General features: G+C 39.5%; 1 protein-coding gene across 3 annotated transcripts in view; it reads right to left on the reverse strand.

Annotated features, from left to right (window-relative positions):
• The window catches only part of fam49a (family with sequence similarity 49 member A), a 35,140-nt gene that overhangs the window by 6,808 nt on the left and 13,079 nt on the right, over nt 1–15,253 (reverse strand). The window contains exons 2-4 of one of the 3 annotated variants that reach the window (XM_056404917.1): nt 8,537–8,592; nt 2,290–2,369; nt 1,867–1,946 (exon numbers count right to left, since the gene is read on the reverse strand). In XM_056404917.1, the coding sequence (XP_056260892.1) occupies nt 1,867–1,939 (73 nt within the window). In that variant the 5' untranslated portion in view covers nt 1,940–1,946; nt 2,290–2,369; nt 8,537–8,592. The remainder of the gene's footprint in view (nt 1–1,866; nt 1,947–2,289; nt 2,370–8,536; nt 8,593–15,253) is intronic. The other 2 variants (XM_056404916.1, XM_056404918.1) reach the window with 2 other exon arrangements.

Raw genomic sequence — 15,253 nt, forward strand, 5'->3', positions numbered from 1 at the left:
TGCTGAACGTTTTTGCCACTAAAAGTTAACTAGTTCATTTTTGTTCATTTCTATTTCTGTTGATTAGAAGACGAGTGCACAAGAGAGAAAGAACAAAAACGTTCAGCACAATGAACTGTGTGTGTGGGCCAAAGCTAAAAACATTATTTCACTTCAGTCAACATTTCCAGCTTGTGGCACATATACTGTAGTACAGTATATCAACACATACGAGTCCATTAACAGTCAGCCGCCAAAATTTGCTGCCTTGAGCACCCAGAGTGATGCTTTTAATTTGAAATGCAAAACCCAAACTTTATGCATCTGCTAAAAGACAACTACACTGAAAGAACTGGAACTAACCATGTAAGAATTAAGAGAACTCTGCTCTAGACTTAAGGGATCCAGATCAGCTTCATAATTATGTATCCAAAACATACACATCTCTGTAACTAATTACACTGGAGCAGGATGCATTTACTGCATCCTGCCTAAAGCTTCGAAAGAACTTGTGTTCCCTGTTAAAACACAAACACAAAAGAAAATCTGATTTCTGAGAGCATTTCAAAGCAGCAATATTTGAAAGCTGACAGTTAGAGAGCTAGTGGGGAGATATATACGGTATATGTTGGAAAACTGTAAATGTTCTGCTACTGTGAACTATCTTTTAGTGTGTGCACGCGGTCTGCATAGAGCTACATTAGAAACTTGTTAATAAATACGAACACAGTATCAGTAACAGTGTTCATGGCATTTTACTGCATAAGAATAATTGAATGAATGAGGAGTAGTACTGTGCTCTGCCATGCCTGTAGCCTGCAAGTGGACTGTTTTGTTTCATATTTCCTGCATGGTTATAGCAAGAATACTATAAATACGCCTCAAGAAGGGAGTCAATTATTTGTAAACAGCTCTGAATAATCCAAAAATGTGTTGTCAGTTTGCTTGACCTATTGGGAAACAGTTTTTGTGTAATAATAATGTGAGCTCTATAACACAACACTTAATTCTAATTTAAAAAAGGTGTCTGCCGGCAACTAAGACTCTCAGAATACAGGCTTCGGCTATCATGACCACAGAGCGTCAAAGTCTACAGCAGCAGCTCTAAATATAGAGCATCACTGACATTAAAACTCTGTGTCTGGGGTCTGTTTTGCATTTCAAAACCCTTCTACTCCCATCATTTCCTCTTTGCTGAATAAACAAAGCCTGAGGTTCGGCTACGTTGTGAGTGCGGCTGAAATGCCATGGTGGAGGCGTTATTGTGTTGTTTTTTTCCCCCTGTGGGAGGAAAAAAACACCAAAGCACATTTATTTGCTGTGTTTAAAAATGAGCTAAACTGTCTTTTTTGTGTGTAGCAGCAATAATGAAGCTGAGTTAATGTTTCGCTGCAGAGATGAAATGTGGAAATAATGCTGATTATATCATTAAATGGTAACAAGATTATGCAGGAAGAGAAACTGGATAAAACATTGTTTAATACAGTATAAATGGGACCTGATCAATAATGTGTTAATAGTTACATTATGCCACATACATATGCATCAAATGTGTCTTATTGTAAGTGAACCTACGGGGTCATGCACGCGGACAAGTTAGTAAAAGCAGACAGCAAAAAAAAGGTCAAGGGTCAGCTCCATTCTTCTTCAACGTTCAGCATGCAGAGAATAGATCTTAAAACCGTACTGTAATCAATCAGGAATTATAATAACAGCCTTCAGAGGCAGCGTTAGAAATTCAAAGGAGAGAGGTTGGCAATTCAATAGCTGAATGGGCTGACCCCTGACCAGTCAGAGCGGCCAGAGAGAGCTCAAAGGAAAAATGAATTTCGGGATAAGGAGGGGAGGGGTTAACCTAGCAGAAGGACAGGCGTAAGCTGTTCTCACTTTCAAAGTCAAGGAAAAAGTTTGGCCCCTGTTCAAGCTCTGTGCAAGTGAGCACTTTTAACAGATTCCCCATTTGGTTTCTGCAAGAGAGAGAGAAAAAAAGAAAGAAAGAGAAAGGAAGAAAAGTATGTGTGATGTTAAAAAGTCATTAAAAAAAAAGTTATTTGAACAGAGATGGGAGATCAGAGCTGAAACAGCAGGAGGTCACGACTGAGTGGAAGAAAAAGAAAAGGGGTTTGGAAAAAAAGCAAAAGGACAGAAGACAGGAGCAAAAGCAGACTCCTTCATGGCTTCATCATCGGGAGCAGAGACCTGCTGACAGAAAGGAAACAGCTGAGCCCCTCACCCCACCACCCCCACCTCCCCACATCTCTTTCTCCATCTATCTTTTGTCCCTTTGTTCCACTCCTCGGCCAGACTTACTTTCAAAGTCCAGGAAAAAGTGTGGATAGTTCTCTATTTCCCTTGTTAGGACTTTTAGCAGGTTACCCATTCCAGCAAACCTGATGGTCAAAATACAACGGTAAAAAACACAACACACAAAAACACATGAATACATGGACATTTTGCACATAACACATTCAATGTGGAGCTAACTTTGTACTTGTCACAACAGAGTCAATGATAACTTGGGGCTTTCTGTTTGTTCTGGGTGATGGCTTTTATGGTTTCAGCCCAGGTTAGTGCAGCTGTCCTGAATGCTATGCTATGCTCAATGTTAATGAGGTGTGTGTATTTCTGACCCATCTCACAGACATTTATATCCAACCACACGTCAAAGTGTTCAACTGATGCTTTCAATTGCATTTTAGATGCAACAGAAATTCAGTTTAGACTGAATTAAATTATGACTAAACAGTGGAGCATGGTTAGGGGACTCATTATGTGCAATTATATTGCAGAAGTTTGATTTATAGATGCAAGTGAAAGTAGAGTTATTTTCTCTGACCAACAGTTCCCCAAAGATATTCACTTTGATTTTATAGAAGGACACAAAAACCAGCAAGTATTTACATCTAATAAAGAATTTTTGGCACTTTTAGATTTAAAAAAAGACTATTTAAGATGAATTTTTGTTGATTATTTTTCTGTCCATTGACTAATTGATTACTTAACTAACTGTGTGAGGTCAATTTCCTTCAATCAATGACATCATCTCTTAAAATAATCTCATTTCATTTCATGCAAATGAAACTGAAGAGGAAATGAAGTATTTTCTAATTATTATTGATATGTGTGTATTTATCAGAAAGTGTGCACACGCAGCAGAAATTTTGTTATAAAGACAACATGAAATTTTTGTCATTTAAAATGCATTGTGCAGCTGTGAGTGTGTATGTGGTGTTTGTGTGTGTGTGTGTGTGTGTGTGTGTGTGTGTGTGTGTGTGTGTGTGTGTGTGTGTGTGTGTGTGTTTCCTGGTCAGTAAAGAGGCTGAAAAAGCGAAATTTTCTTCCTGAGGTTCTGAACTATCTTCTCTGCTCTCTTGGATTCAGGCCTTTCTAAACGGGACCAAACACAGCGATGTGGTCCTAAATGGCAGTTCCACTCTATAAAGGCTTTATTGAAGGCAAAAGGCAGAAGGTAGGTAGCAATTTCCTGGGGAAAAGTCTACCTCCCCAGCCTCCGAGGGTGGTCACACACTCTGTAATCACAGCAGGCCTTAAACTTACAATAGATATGAGGCCAGGATTACGGTAAAAGGGAGCACGTCATAGTATGTCATGGGGATGCAAGTGGGAATAGTATAACCTTTCTGGGTTTAAAAGATTTATGCAGATGTGACATAGGGTGGGAAACGTTTTTAAAAAAACAAAAAAAACAAACTTAGTCTTTAAAATCATTGTTTTTTTGTTTTTTTTTAGAGAAGACATGCAAATAAATCTGTATTTGCAAATTGATCCTGTGCAGAGAAACTATAAAAGCACAGTCCTTTCTTGTTGCACACACACACACACACACACACACACACAGATCCAATTTCCCCTAAACTTAAGTCAGAGTGTGAAGTGACAACAAAAGAGACACTGTGCTGCAGTGTGCACATGATAATCACACTGCATTTATCTGAACAGCCTCCGGCGAGCTGATTTTCAATCATGGTTTTCCTTCCTCATCTTTTCTCATAAATTCATACATATGTGACAGTCCAGATAAAGACAGTCTGCATAATGATCCCACAGTAACAACTTTCATTCTGGGGAAATTAAAAACCTTATTATGTGTCTGACTATCAATTTCATTCAACTACAAAAATAATCATGATTAAATACAGAAGTGCAGCAGCAGGGGGCAGCGCTGGCTTGTTTTTACGTTTCACTGACAAGGATTAAAGTTGTGCTGTAATGGTGTCATGTTGGTACATGTGCTGCTGCAGCAACCATATTTTATCTAGGTGAATCTTAACCTGCGGCTACAACAAGTTCCTCAACAGACTCAGTCACCTTCATCTCCAGCCAAACTGTGGATATCCGCGGATATGCTTCCCTCAGGTGCAAGTTAACCATTAAACCTGACAGCCAGGTCTATCACACACCTACCCAATGACTTCAACATCTGAGGGAGTTTCTTTTTATGAGAGACCACAGACCAAGGTACAATAAAGGTCCAGTGAAAACTAATACTCGGTTCATTCAAGGCACATAGAAATAATAGATAGTTTATCATGAAGGAAAACACATCATTTTAAGAGATGCCCTCAAGGTAAATGTCTCATGTAGTCTTATACTTTTTGTTATCATTAATTTGTCATTTAAACCACAGTCACTCTTGACAACCTCAGAGAACAGATTTATGGCTTAGAGTCATTGGGGTGTGTGTGTATGTGTGAGTGTACAGTAATATGTGTATGTGTGTGTCTGCGCGTGCATGTCCATATTAACATAGCTACTGAACCAGCTGGTTTGTGAACACTGGGGAATGTCTATTGTGGTGATGTCACTCGAAATGTAGCTGCATTGCATTCTGGTATGTTACAGCTACTGTTCGCAAAGAAAGCAATGATTCAGAGCAACTCTTTGAGCAGAGCAAAACATCTGTGACATCTGCCTCCACAGCTTGTAAAGAGTGGGCAATAGAAAAATGAAGTTTCCAGCTTGTGTAAGATGTAAGAAAAGAAGCAGAGAGAAAAAAACAAAGACTCAACAGTGCAAAAACCTAATTTACACATAATCTAACCAGAATTTCAAGCATGTGAAATAGGCCAACGGAGCAAATTCAAGCCTGCGATAATATCCAGTGACAGTAAACTCGAAGTTAAGTGTGTGCTTTATTTCCCCTCCGAGGTAAACAAACCAGATCCTGCAGCTTTCTCTACTATTTCTAGTGTCTCAAGAAGCCGGGGTGTAAATGAAACAAACAACCAGCAGGGCTCCGCCTTTAAACAAGCTGAAAATATAACGTACACTTGGAGGAATGCACAGTAGCAGAAACAAAGAGACAAAATAATGAGAGTGGTTTCTGTCAGAGAACTTACCCCTCCCCTCTCAGCCTATTTATGCTAATTGAGTAAAAGATACAAAACATGATAAAAACAGTGTAAAAATGTGCATATATAACTATCCACAGTCTGTCCTCCTGTTCCTGCCTGTTTATTTACTTGAGGCAAAGCACCATATGTGGTTTGTTGCTGTTATAATAATTCTAGCTAACTGGAGCAAAAGACTGAGGGCTGATTTTTTTTTTTTTTTTTGCATTGACCTTACACGGTAATCTGTAAGGTCAATGCTTTTCTCACAACAGATTTGTCACTTGTCACAGCAGGACAAGCACAGATAATAATATTAACAAAGGCTAAGTTCCATTTGTGTCTAAGAACTGACACATCTGAATGGGCCGCAGCCAAAATGAATGTTATTAAAAGGTCTATAGTAAACAACGAAAGACGAGACTTGGTATTAGGTCTCTGAAATAAGACTAATTGGATTTTAACAGTGTCAGATGAGGTTCAACCCCGTCTCTTGCTGCCAAATACATGAAACATTCACAGACACGCTAATCATTGAAGTTAAAGGCTGAGTTATGAATAATGTTTTGTTCCATCTTGATAATCCTGCTCACAAATCTGTTAGTAATACGCTTTGTGATGCGCAGGGTGAAAGCGACACTGATGCAATGTCTGAATGGCATCACCTGACCCTGGCTTCAAAACCTTCCTCTTGACCCGACGGGTTGAACACAGGTCAGGAGATCGGGATGCTGAATTTAATTTAAAGTTATTAACTTTCAAATACTGACTCATCAAAAAGAAAAAAAGAGTGAGAGGACAACAGAGACCTGAGAGCAGCAGGAGTGACCGAGCATGAGTGAGCAGAGAAACCTGAAACTTAACTTCATTTAGTACTTATGTAATTCTGTGTAGTTCAATGGTTCAGCAGTAATGTGCATGGGATTATAGATGCAGACTGAAGACTTTGAATAAAGTATCTAGAAGGGACTACGACAACACAAATGCAGGGTGAATGCACATTATACAAACAGTAAGCTGCTCCATATTACAGTTTGTAGGACTATGAACATTATTTGCACTGGAGATGAAACTTTTGCATCTACTTCACAGAACCATTCAATGCTCTCCGATACACGAGACTTTCCCATCTTTACCCTTAAATCGTAATTCCTGACAGGGAAGGAAAAATTATGCAAAGCGTTTTCTCGTGTGCTCGGTTCCTCTTTCACAACCACTTATCTATACAGCCTGGACTGAAAGTGTGGAAACTTTGACTTTCCTCTTTTCCATAAGATTTACCATCATCTGACGTGGGTTAAATTGAAAAGGGAAATAGCACATATAGTAAGCACGTATACAATAAAGTAATATTTTTTTGTGGAGAACTTACTGAGGTTGCAACTTAAACCCTTAAAGAAGTAGATGTCGGAAACAAAAGGTATTTCCTCTTTATGCCATTAACAAGAAGTCTGAATTAAAATAAAAGAAGTTACAGTGAAACCTCTCTTCTTCTGAAAGAAAAAACTCCCTGGAATTACAAAATCTATTTGTAATTGATGTCCCTCAAGACGCCCACATGGCGTTGACGCCAACGTCACAGACTCGCGTGACTGGGGAACTCTACATTAACCTGTCAACATTCTCAGTGACAGAAACATCCTCATCCCCACCGTCTCCCTTTAACCTCAATTTAAGCATTCCTCTTGCCTGTGAAATGTGCCTGTGAGCCCGTGTCGCAGTCTGAAGCCTATTTGTGCTTTATAATTAAAGCAAACTCTATGCATTTAAAGCACCAAAATGAGTGCCACATTTAAATTGCCTTTCTTTGCTGTCTCAGAGTCTCAAACAACCTCTGTTGAGGGAGAAGTCGTTGTCTGAGCAAAGAGACAAATCAAATGATTTGTAGAATTGTATATGTATTTTGACATGTTGTATTATTGCAAGGTTTGACATTTGGCTTTTATAAAATGGTCAGAGAAAAATCAAAATGATCAAATACCAGAAACCAGGATTTCTTTCAACTAGTGAGATCCAGTTCTCCTTGAAGCTGATTTAAGGTAGCCTTTGAGTTTTTGACTGCCAGCATCACTATGGTTCAGGGAGGCAGTAAAGAAGCAAGCTGGGAAACATGGATGTAAACAATTCATGATTTATAGTATTTAAAAAATGGTCTTTGCAAGCGTTTTAATGAGAACACAACATGTTTGTTAGACCTCCAGGATACACACATTGCATTTTGGGAAGAAACACTGAACGTAAACAGAACTTTTGTTTGTTTGCAGGAAAACTCCACAGGGCTCCTCCTTTAATGAACCTGTTTTTTGTTTTTTTCACAAAAGAGAAACCAGAGCCAAACTGAATTGTTCTTACCCACAGAAAAGACCTACAGCTGATCTCAAAGCTGGAATTTACTTGAAAGTGCATTTTAATTTCATGAAACTTCATTAGTTCCTTATTAGTTCACATCTTGTTCTCTTTTCTGCTGCACAGAACTGTTGCTGTAAACATGACCAACCTGGAAAACTGCTCACATATGCTTCATTTGTCATGATCATTGCACAATCTCTATCGTTTACCAGTTTGATGGGCTATTTGCAAGCAGTAACCTTCGGGGCTGAAGCCAACATGGAGGTATCAAAAAGCAGGGTATCAAAAACTGCAGTTCTTCAAATGGCCACTTGAGTCTGGCTCCAAAAGACTCACATAGACTGCCATGTTAAGATGCCCGACTTTACAGAAGAAATTAACATGTTTACAGCTTGGTACGAAAACAGTTTTGGTCTCTATAGCTAATTTCCTCCTTCATGACAACTGTACGTACAACTCACCCATTTAAATTTCATTGAGGCTTAAAGTTATGCATAATTGAGGGTGAGTAACAAACTTGTATCAAACCTTAACATTGTGATGTGGATATCTTTGAGGCATAAAAAGGTAACTTTTCCTCCTGCCTACATCAGAACCAACTGAACGTTCAGTGTTTCTCTCTAACAGCCCTGAGGACAAACCGTTCAACAGCGTCAGAGAGAGAAAGTTTTGGGCTCAATACAACAAGTGCAGGCTAATCCCTTCTGTAATCATCTAAACCACAGCATTGTTGCAAGGGCTGATGTGCCTCAGTGGCAGCTTAGAGTGTGGTCTTATTCAAACAGAACGACTACAGGAGCTTGAAAAACTGTTTTGTTAAGGGTGTGTGTGTATACATGTATGTGTGAGTCATGTACCTTCTCTGGTGGAGGACCTCTGGTTGCTGTCTATATCATCCGCTTTCTTTTTGTCTCTGAAACGGGAGAGAGAAGAAGAATTTGTGTTAAATTAATGTTTGCATGTTTTAAAAGCCCGTGTGTGTGTGTGTGTGTGTGTGTGTGTGTGTGTGTGTGTGTGTGTGTGTGTGTCCGCCCACACGTGCACATCACACATCTGTCAGGTACAGTGTCAAGTTTCCACATTAACCAGCTTTTCTCCCGACATACAAGCATTGAGCAAACAAATACAACCCTCCTCCCATCACCGAACACACCACTGAATTATTCAACAGTGAAATCAAAACCCTTGTCTGTTATATCCAAAATAATGCTGATTAAGCTTGTGCCTGCTGCACGTTCACTGGAGTATTAAATGTCCCGTGACAAGCTGCGGCTGCTAATGTTCACTGGGTTTGCACTGTAACGTAACTCCCTCCCAGGTGACAGTAGAAAATATATATAAAATAAAAAAAAGATGGCGCTGTCATATTCTGTCAAAAACAAAGTGAGGGCACATTCAATGTGACATTTATTGGCCAACCGAAGAAGAAAATACCAACAGGATTATTTGAAGCTCGTTATTCAGATTCATATCTTTCAAATGTAGAAGTAAGTTACATTTTATGAACCTAAAAAATAAGCAGCATTTAAAAATCTGAACTACTTTGTTTTAATTTTGTGCTCTCAAGTCATTATGTAATGGCTGCTTTCTTAATGTGAGATCGAACTCTTCAACTGTAAATGATCTAGTTGCACCTGGCACAACATGTAAGTGAAATTGTTGTAGTTAGAGCCAGTTACTGCACCAAATCTGCAACAATTTAAGTTTTCAGCTGGCAAATGTCTGCTCAGTGCTGCCCACAAAACCTGTTGGTGTAGAACTTAGGAAACTGAGACACTGGATGTAATGTGACCATCAGCAGGGCAGCCTATCATTATACACGGCGGCCTGGAGTTGTAGTCCAGACATACATTCATCTTGCTGCAGTGCACAGTACTACAATGGCCAGCTTAGTAGTTTTAATTTATAAAGAGCCCTGACGAGAAAAAAGCAGCTAGTTGTGTTGAGTTCTTCTGTTGCCCTGTGGTCACATCTTACTGCCTGTTGTGCTGTGGCTTGAAATATTAATGTTTTATGTCCCCTGGTGCTGTGGCTCATTTTTGTCTGACCAGTAGCTTTGTGGCTAGAAATCTCTGAATACAGGAATAACTTCTGTGACCTGAAAATAAAACATTGGTTTTCTTGATAAGTTCACAATGCATTTTCTTGCAGCTGTCCTCAGTAGTGGCCTATAACCTGACTGATACTGGGTTTTCGAGGCCGATACATACAATATATGTACCAATATATCAGCCGATAGTATCTTTTATTTCTAGCATAAGCACATAAACAACAACCTTGATACTGACCAAGATGCAAACTAAGTGGGACATTTTAGAGCAATGTCGGTCATTTAATCACAGATACCAATATATCTGCAATAAGCTGATATTTGCCAACATACCTGCCAGTCTAGCTCTTCTCTGTAGTCCATGAAACACACACACACACACACACACACACACACACACACACACACACACACCACACACACACACACACACACACACACACACACACACTTACAGAGTAAACTCACTCACATGAACTGAATCTACTAGGTTACAGGAAACATTGTTCATACACTCCACTATGTTTAAATGTTGCCACACACGAGCAAATGTTCCATTTACTGCAGATCCACCAATTAGCACTTAACAGCAGATTGCCATTTACAGTATACTTGTCTTGTAGATGATATAAACTATCTAAACTCTCATGTCAGACATTTAAGACTACACACACACAGTTTGTCTTCTTCCCATCTGTCCATCTGTCACAGTACATCCATCTGTGTTGACCCCATCCCTCCTCTGTGGAACCTGCACGGCAACAGAGTGAGGGGAAAAAGAGGTGGGATGCTGTGGGTGGGTGGGTGGATGGATGGATGGATGGAGGCCCCACAGGGACACTCTCCTTATAAGGGCATAGAAGTGTGTGGCAGCTCGTCTGACACATGAGCAGACTTCACCTCAACAATCACGCGAGGTCCACAGGCGCACATGCACACTTTGCTTGTCCCTTCTGGACCTCTCAGAAAACACCTACTTGCCAAAACACCATGTGGACGGCACAGACTGAGCGCTGATAAGAGTAGACACTTCACCATCACACTCACTTCGCTCATTACACATCCAACTTCTCTCTCTGTTCTTCAACTTCCTTATCCACATTCACGCTTTCTTTCCTTTCTCTTTTCTTCCCTCTTTGTTTCCTTATCTGGGTTTTTTTGTTCTCTTTTGTTTTTCCAGCCAGACTAACAGATGTCACCAGGCAGTCCACTCATTTACACAGTAACACTGAATATGATTAATTCAATTAGCCAGGAAGTTAATTTACAAAATCAGCCAGGAGACATCATTGCAGATTAAAAAAAAACAGCAATTAGCTACACGGACAAATAATCAATCCAGCCTATCATTCAGCCAGTATGTTAGCTTTGTGAGCCACCCATTCAGTAAACAAGCCACACGTTGAACCAGGCGGTCAGCAGATGAGTCAGTCAGTTTAGTAGTCAGTAAATCTGTCAATCATCCTGGCAGGTGGTGGAGCCAGACAGAGAGGAGGGAGATGCAGACTCAGAAAAAATAAACATGTTTTTTTGGGAAATATCAATTGAGAGTAGGAATGGAATTTTCCACGGGCCCCACAGGAATAACACACATAATAATAATATCATACAGGCCCATTATGTCCCAGTGTGAGTTATTAACAATATGAGTGTAGTAAGGTTGATTTAACCATAAAATGTATTGTTGAGAGCAGTGAGTTATTTTACACATCAGTGTTTCCCCTAGGTTGACTGCTTTGGGGGTGGGAGGGAGAAACATGATTGTAAGGGTCAGCAAAACAAAGTAGAGACTCTCACCTGAGCTAACATGAAATTAGAGCACATACATTATTTCAATAACATAAATAGATATTTTGCCTCTTTTTTTTTTTTTTATTAAAACTGTTTTCCCCTTTCTTTGGTTTCTTAGAGAGGCAGGACACGTTGTATCCATTAAAAAAAATGCATGCCAAAAATGTCAGTTTATATTGAAATCTCTTTATCAGTTTTGTTTTCCAGACTTAACCAAAGTTATCTATAAAAAATAATTTTAACAAAGGAACAGGAGTTTGACAGCTAGAGTATTGTCCATCTCAGCAAACGATATGTTGGAATCAAACTTCATTTGTTCTTGGGATGAAAGATATGCAAAGAAAATCATATTGTTATTATTTTTGACAGATTTGAGTCACAATTTTAGTGGGAAGGGTAAATTTTTGACCGTTCATCACTTCACATAAAGTCTGTTCTTCCATCTTCTCGACCTGAATTCATTTATACCCTCAAGGAAAACATGGAGTATCAAAAATCATCAGTGTTTTCATTGCATAAGGACTCTTCAGACATTCAGCTGTGGCTGTAATTGAAAATGACTTTCAGTGAGTGAAAAGGAAGAAGTCCAGTGACCAATTTTACAATTGTTAAGATACTGAAAGAGTGCAAAGGTTTCATTTCCATTACATTACTAGAATGGCACGCATACCTCCACCAAGGCCAAACAGATCCAGATAATAATCTGGATCTACGCCAAATTGTACAAGGTCATAGATCTCAACATAATAAATACGTTTGAGTTTTTACATCAAGATCCAAACATTATTACCTCTGCAAAGAGGTTATGTTTTCACCTGTGTCTGTTTGTTTGTCAGCTGGATTACGCAAAGAGTACTGAACTGATTTGCACCAAACCTGGTGGAGGGATAGGTCATGAGCCAGGGAAGAACTCATTACATTTTGGGCAAATCCAGATAATTTAATATGAATTAAAAATTTTTCCTCTTTAGTCTGGTGAATGTTGTTTGACACTGGCCTTTGTGGAGGCCTGCACTCTACTGACTGCATGTTCTGTGTCGAATAATTTTGCAGTGTTAAGGGAAGTGATTCCTGGATCTGCCCTTTTAACTGGATTGGCATTTAATTAGCTAGTTGGATCATAGCTTAACCACGATGTTGTTTCCATGTGAGATATTGAAGGAATAAATATTTAAGACAACTGTGGAACTGAGTAAAAACGGCGTCACTGATTCCAAGTAGTTTAGCTTTGTTCTACATACTTAGCTCGATGTTTCCATTTTGTCCTAATTATCTTATGTCTCCAAAGTGATACTTATTTTCTCACTGCAGCAGCTAGTCTTCTGTTGCCACACAGCGAGCAGCTCAGAGCCTTTGCTTCAGGCACAGTGAAGGCAGTTTCTGATGAAAGGCTTCTAATTTACTCCCTCCAGATACATTTTACCCGTCTGGAGGGAGTAATGAGGGCAAAGAAAGAAGCAAAAGAGTCCTTCTGTCTGATGTTTTTACACTGAAGTTAGTTCTGTGTGTCAATGAATTATAGACATAGTGATGCCCCGACTTAACCTGTGGCATTGACCTCTATAAGCACTCACAGATACACCACCGCAAAGATATAAAACATCACCATCATGAAACATTAACAGTTACTTTTGTGCACAGCCACACAGCTCGCCTGCCAGCCCTTGTCTAAAAGCTATCTGTTTCCATGGTGACAGCAGAGACGTCCATTAAAAACAGGGGAAGCACATGAATATGACAGAGTGGAAGCCAGAGGGTGCACACACATACACACTTTGCTCCTCACTGGTTTACTGTTAAGAAAAAGGGAAGGTATACGTGATGAAAGCTGCTGTCACTTCTGGTTGAACGCCTGGTGAAGAGGATGCCAAACCCACTGGGTAAAAACTGAGAGTGACAGACTGCAGGCGGGTGATTATGATGAGGGGAAAATGCCAGAAACAATCTTGAGAGAAATCGCAGACAAAATAAATCCACGAGAAAAGAAACTGTGCATCCAAACAAAATCTAAAAACCTAAAGAAAGAGGGCGTCATTAATGTGTCAGCACCTCAATGTTGCTGAAGGCAATGAACCGAGAAGAAAGAAAGTAGTGCAAAACTGAAGAGTGCTGAAAAAGGCTTTCACCTCATGCAGCACAAGCAATGTTTCCACATATAAACACGTAACAACTGTTGTTAATGACAAGCAGAAAGCTACAGATCTATTTGAGGTGAATTGTGTGACATGGAAAGACGCACTCTACTTGACTGTGACAGGGCTCAGTGAATGTCCTACTCCAATGGTGTGTAGCCACAGTTTACACAAGACAACAAAAGACTGCATATCCCACAGTTCACTGGGTATAATGAACCATAACAGCGAACATTCACGAGTCCCTCTTATCTAGCTCTCTATCAGCTGGGTTTTCACAGTGTGTTTACATGGCCAACACTGGCCTCAAACCACTGACTACTCAATAAATCAGTGAGCACATATTATAATCTAATGCAAATTAGTCCAACAACAGTTTGAAGAATGGTTTTCTTACAAAAAAAAGCAAAGACTAAAGTATGTAAAGATAACATATCTCATATTATCTTTATATTTTGGGTGTTCTGCTAATGCACAGTACCTGTAAATTGCTGATATCACTTTGAAAGGGAATGCAGAAACATGCTGACTAGCAGGCATCTGTTAATGCCGTTCAAACTAAAATGACTTACCTGTGTAGCTGTCTTTGTGGTTGTGATTTACAGTAACCACTGGAATTGCTGGTGAATGAGTCAAAAACACAATGCAATGTGACAGGCGGAAACTACAGGCACAGGAAACTGCATTGGCAAACTGTGATTACAACTAGGTCACTGCTAACACTGAGTGAAAACACCTAATAGCATATGTGCTGCACTAAACTACAAGCTGGCCTTGAGAATGACAAACGCATCTGACAATGAAAAACCAACAATGATAGTTTCAACAAACTGGATATTCTGTTTGTAGTCCACCTCAAATAGTATCACTGCAGCCATCGGTCAATGGAAAAGAACAAATCCAGTGTGGTAACATCCTGCAAATTTCACTGATGTGATGAGAGCGTGATGAGCACAGAGATACAAAGAGACAAAGTCAAAGAGCATTTGTCAAGGCCAAGAGCTCCACTAGCTCCAACAAAATAGAGTCAAGGTCGTCACATCCAACTTGAAATACAATGCTTCCTTGAAAAGGCAACCATAAAAAACAACAACGTTTTTGACTTTTATGATGTGGAGATTCATGTTGCTGAACTGCAGTCTCTCCCTCTTTATGATACACTGAAGTTTCCACAAGCAAAATAAGTCTTAATTCTAATTTACCAAGGGCTACAAAGATGATGAACATCATCTTATTACAGTCATAGTCTTACTTTTATTTTTCCATGAATCTTGACCATGAACTCTCAACCAACAATCAGACAATCAATCAGAGCCGCGGTCGAGCTATGGCAAACACAACGTCACTACATGAAAGTGTTTTACAGGCAAATGATTTCCAAATCCCGAAGGTGTAAAATACACTTTTAATTAAGATGTGTAAACTTTTCAGTGTGTATCTCTCAGTGGATAAGTTTGACATATTTCAAAGAAACAGCCCCAATGAGATGATTACATACATGAGTACATGTGACAGGTGCTTACTGCAGTTTTGTTTAACATCAAACCTCAACCACCAAACGGTTCCTGTTGCATGGAAACCCAGATGGAAATCTGACACAT

This window comes from Seriola aureovittata, chromosome 19 (assembly GCF_021018895.1).
Source record: "Seriola aureovittata isolate HTS-2021-v1 ecotype China chromosome 19, ASM2101889v1, whole genome shotgun sequence".
Lineage (NCBI taxonomy): Eukaryota > Metazoa > Chordata > Actinopteri > Carangiformes > Carangidae > Seriola > Seriola aureovittata.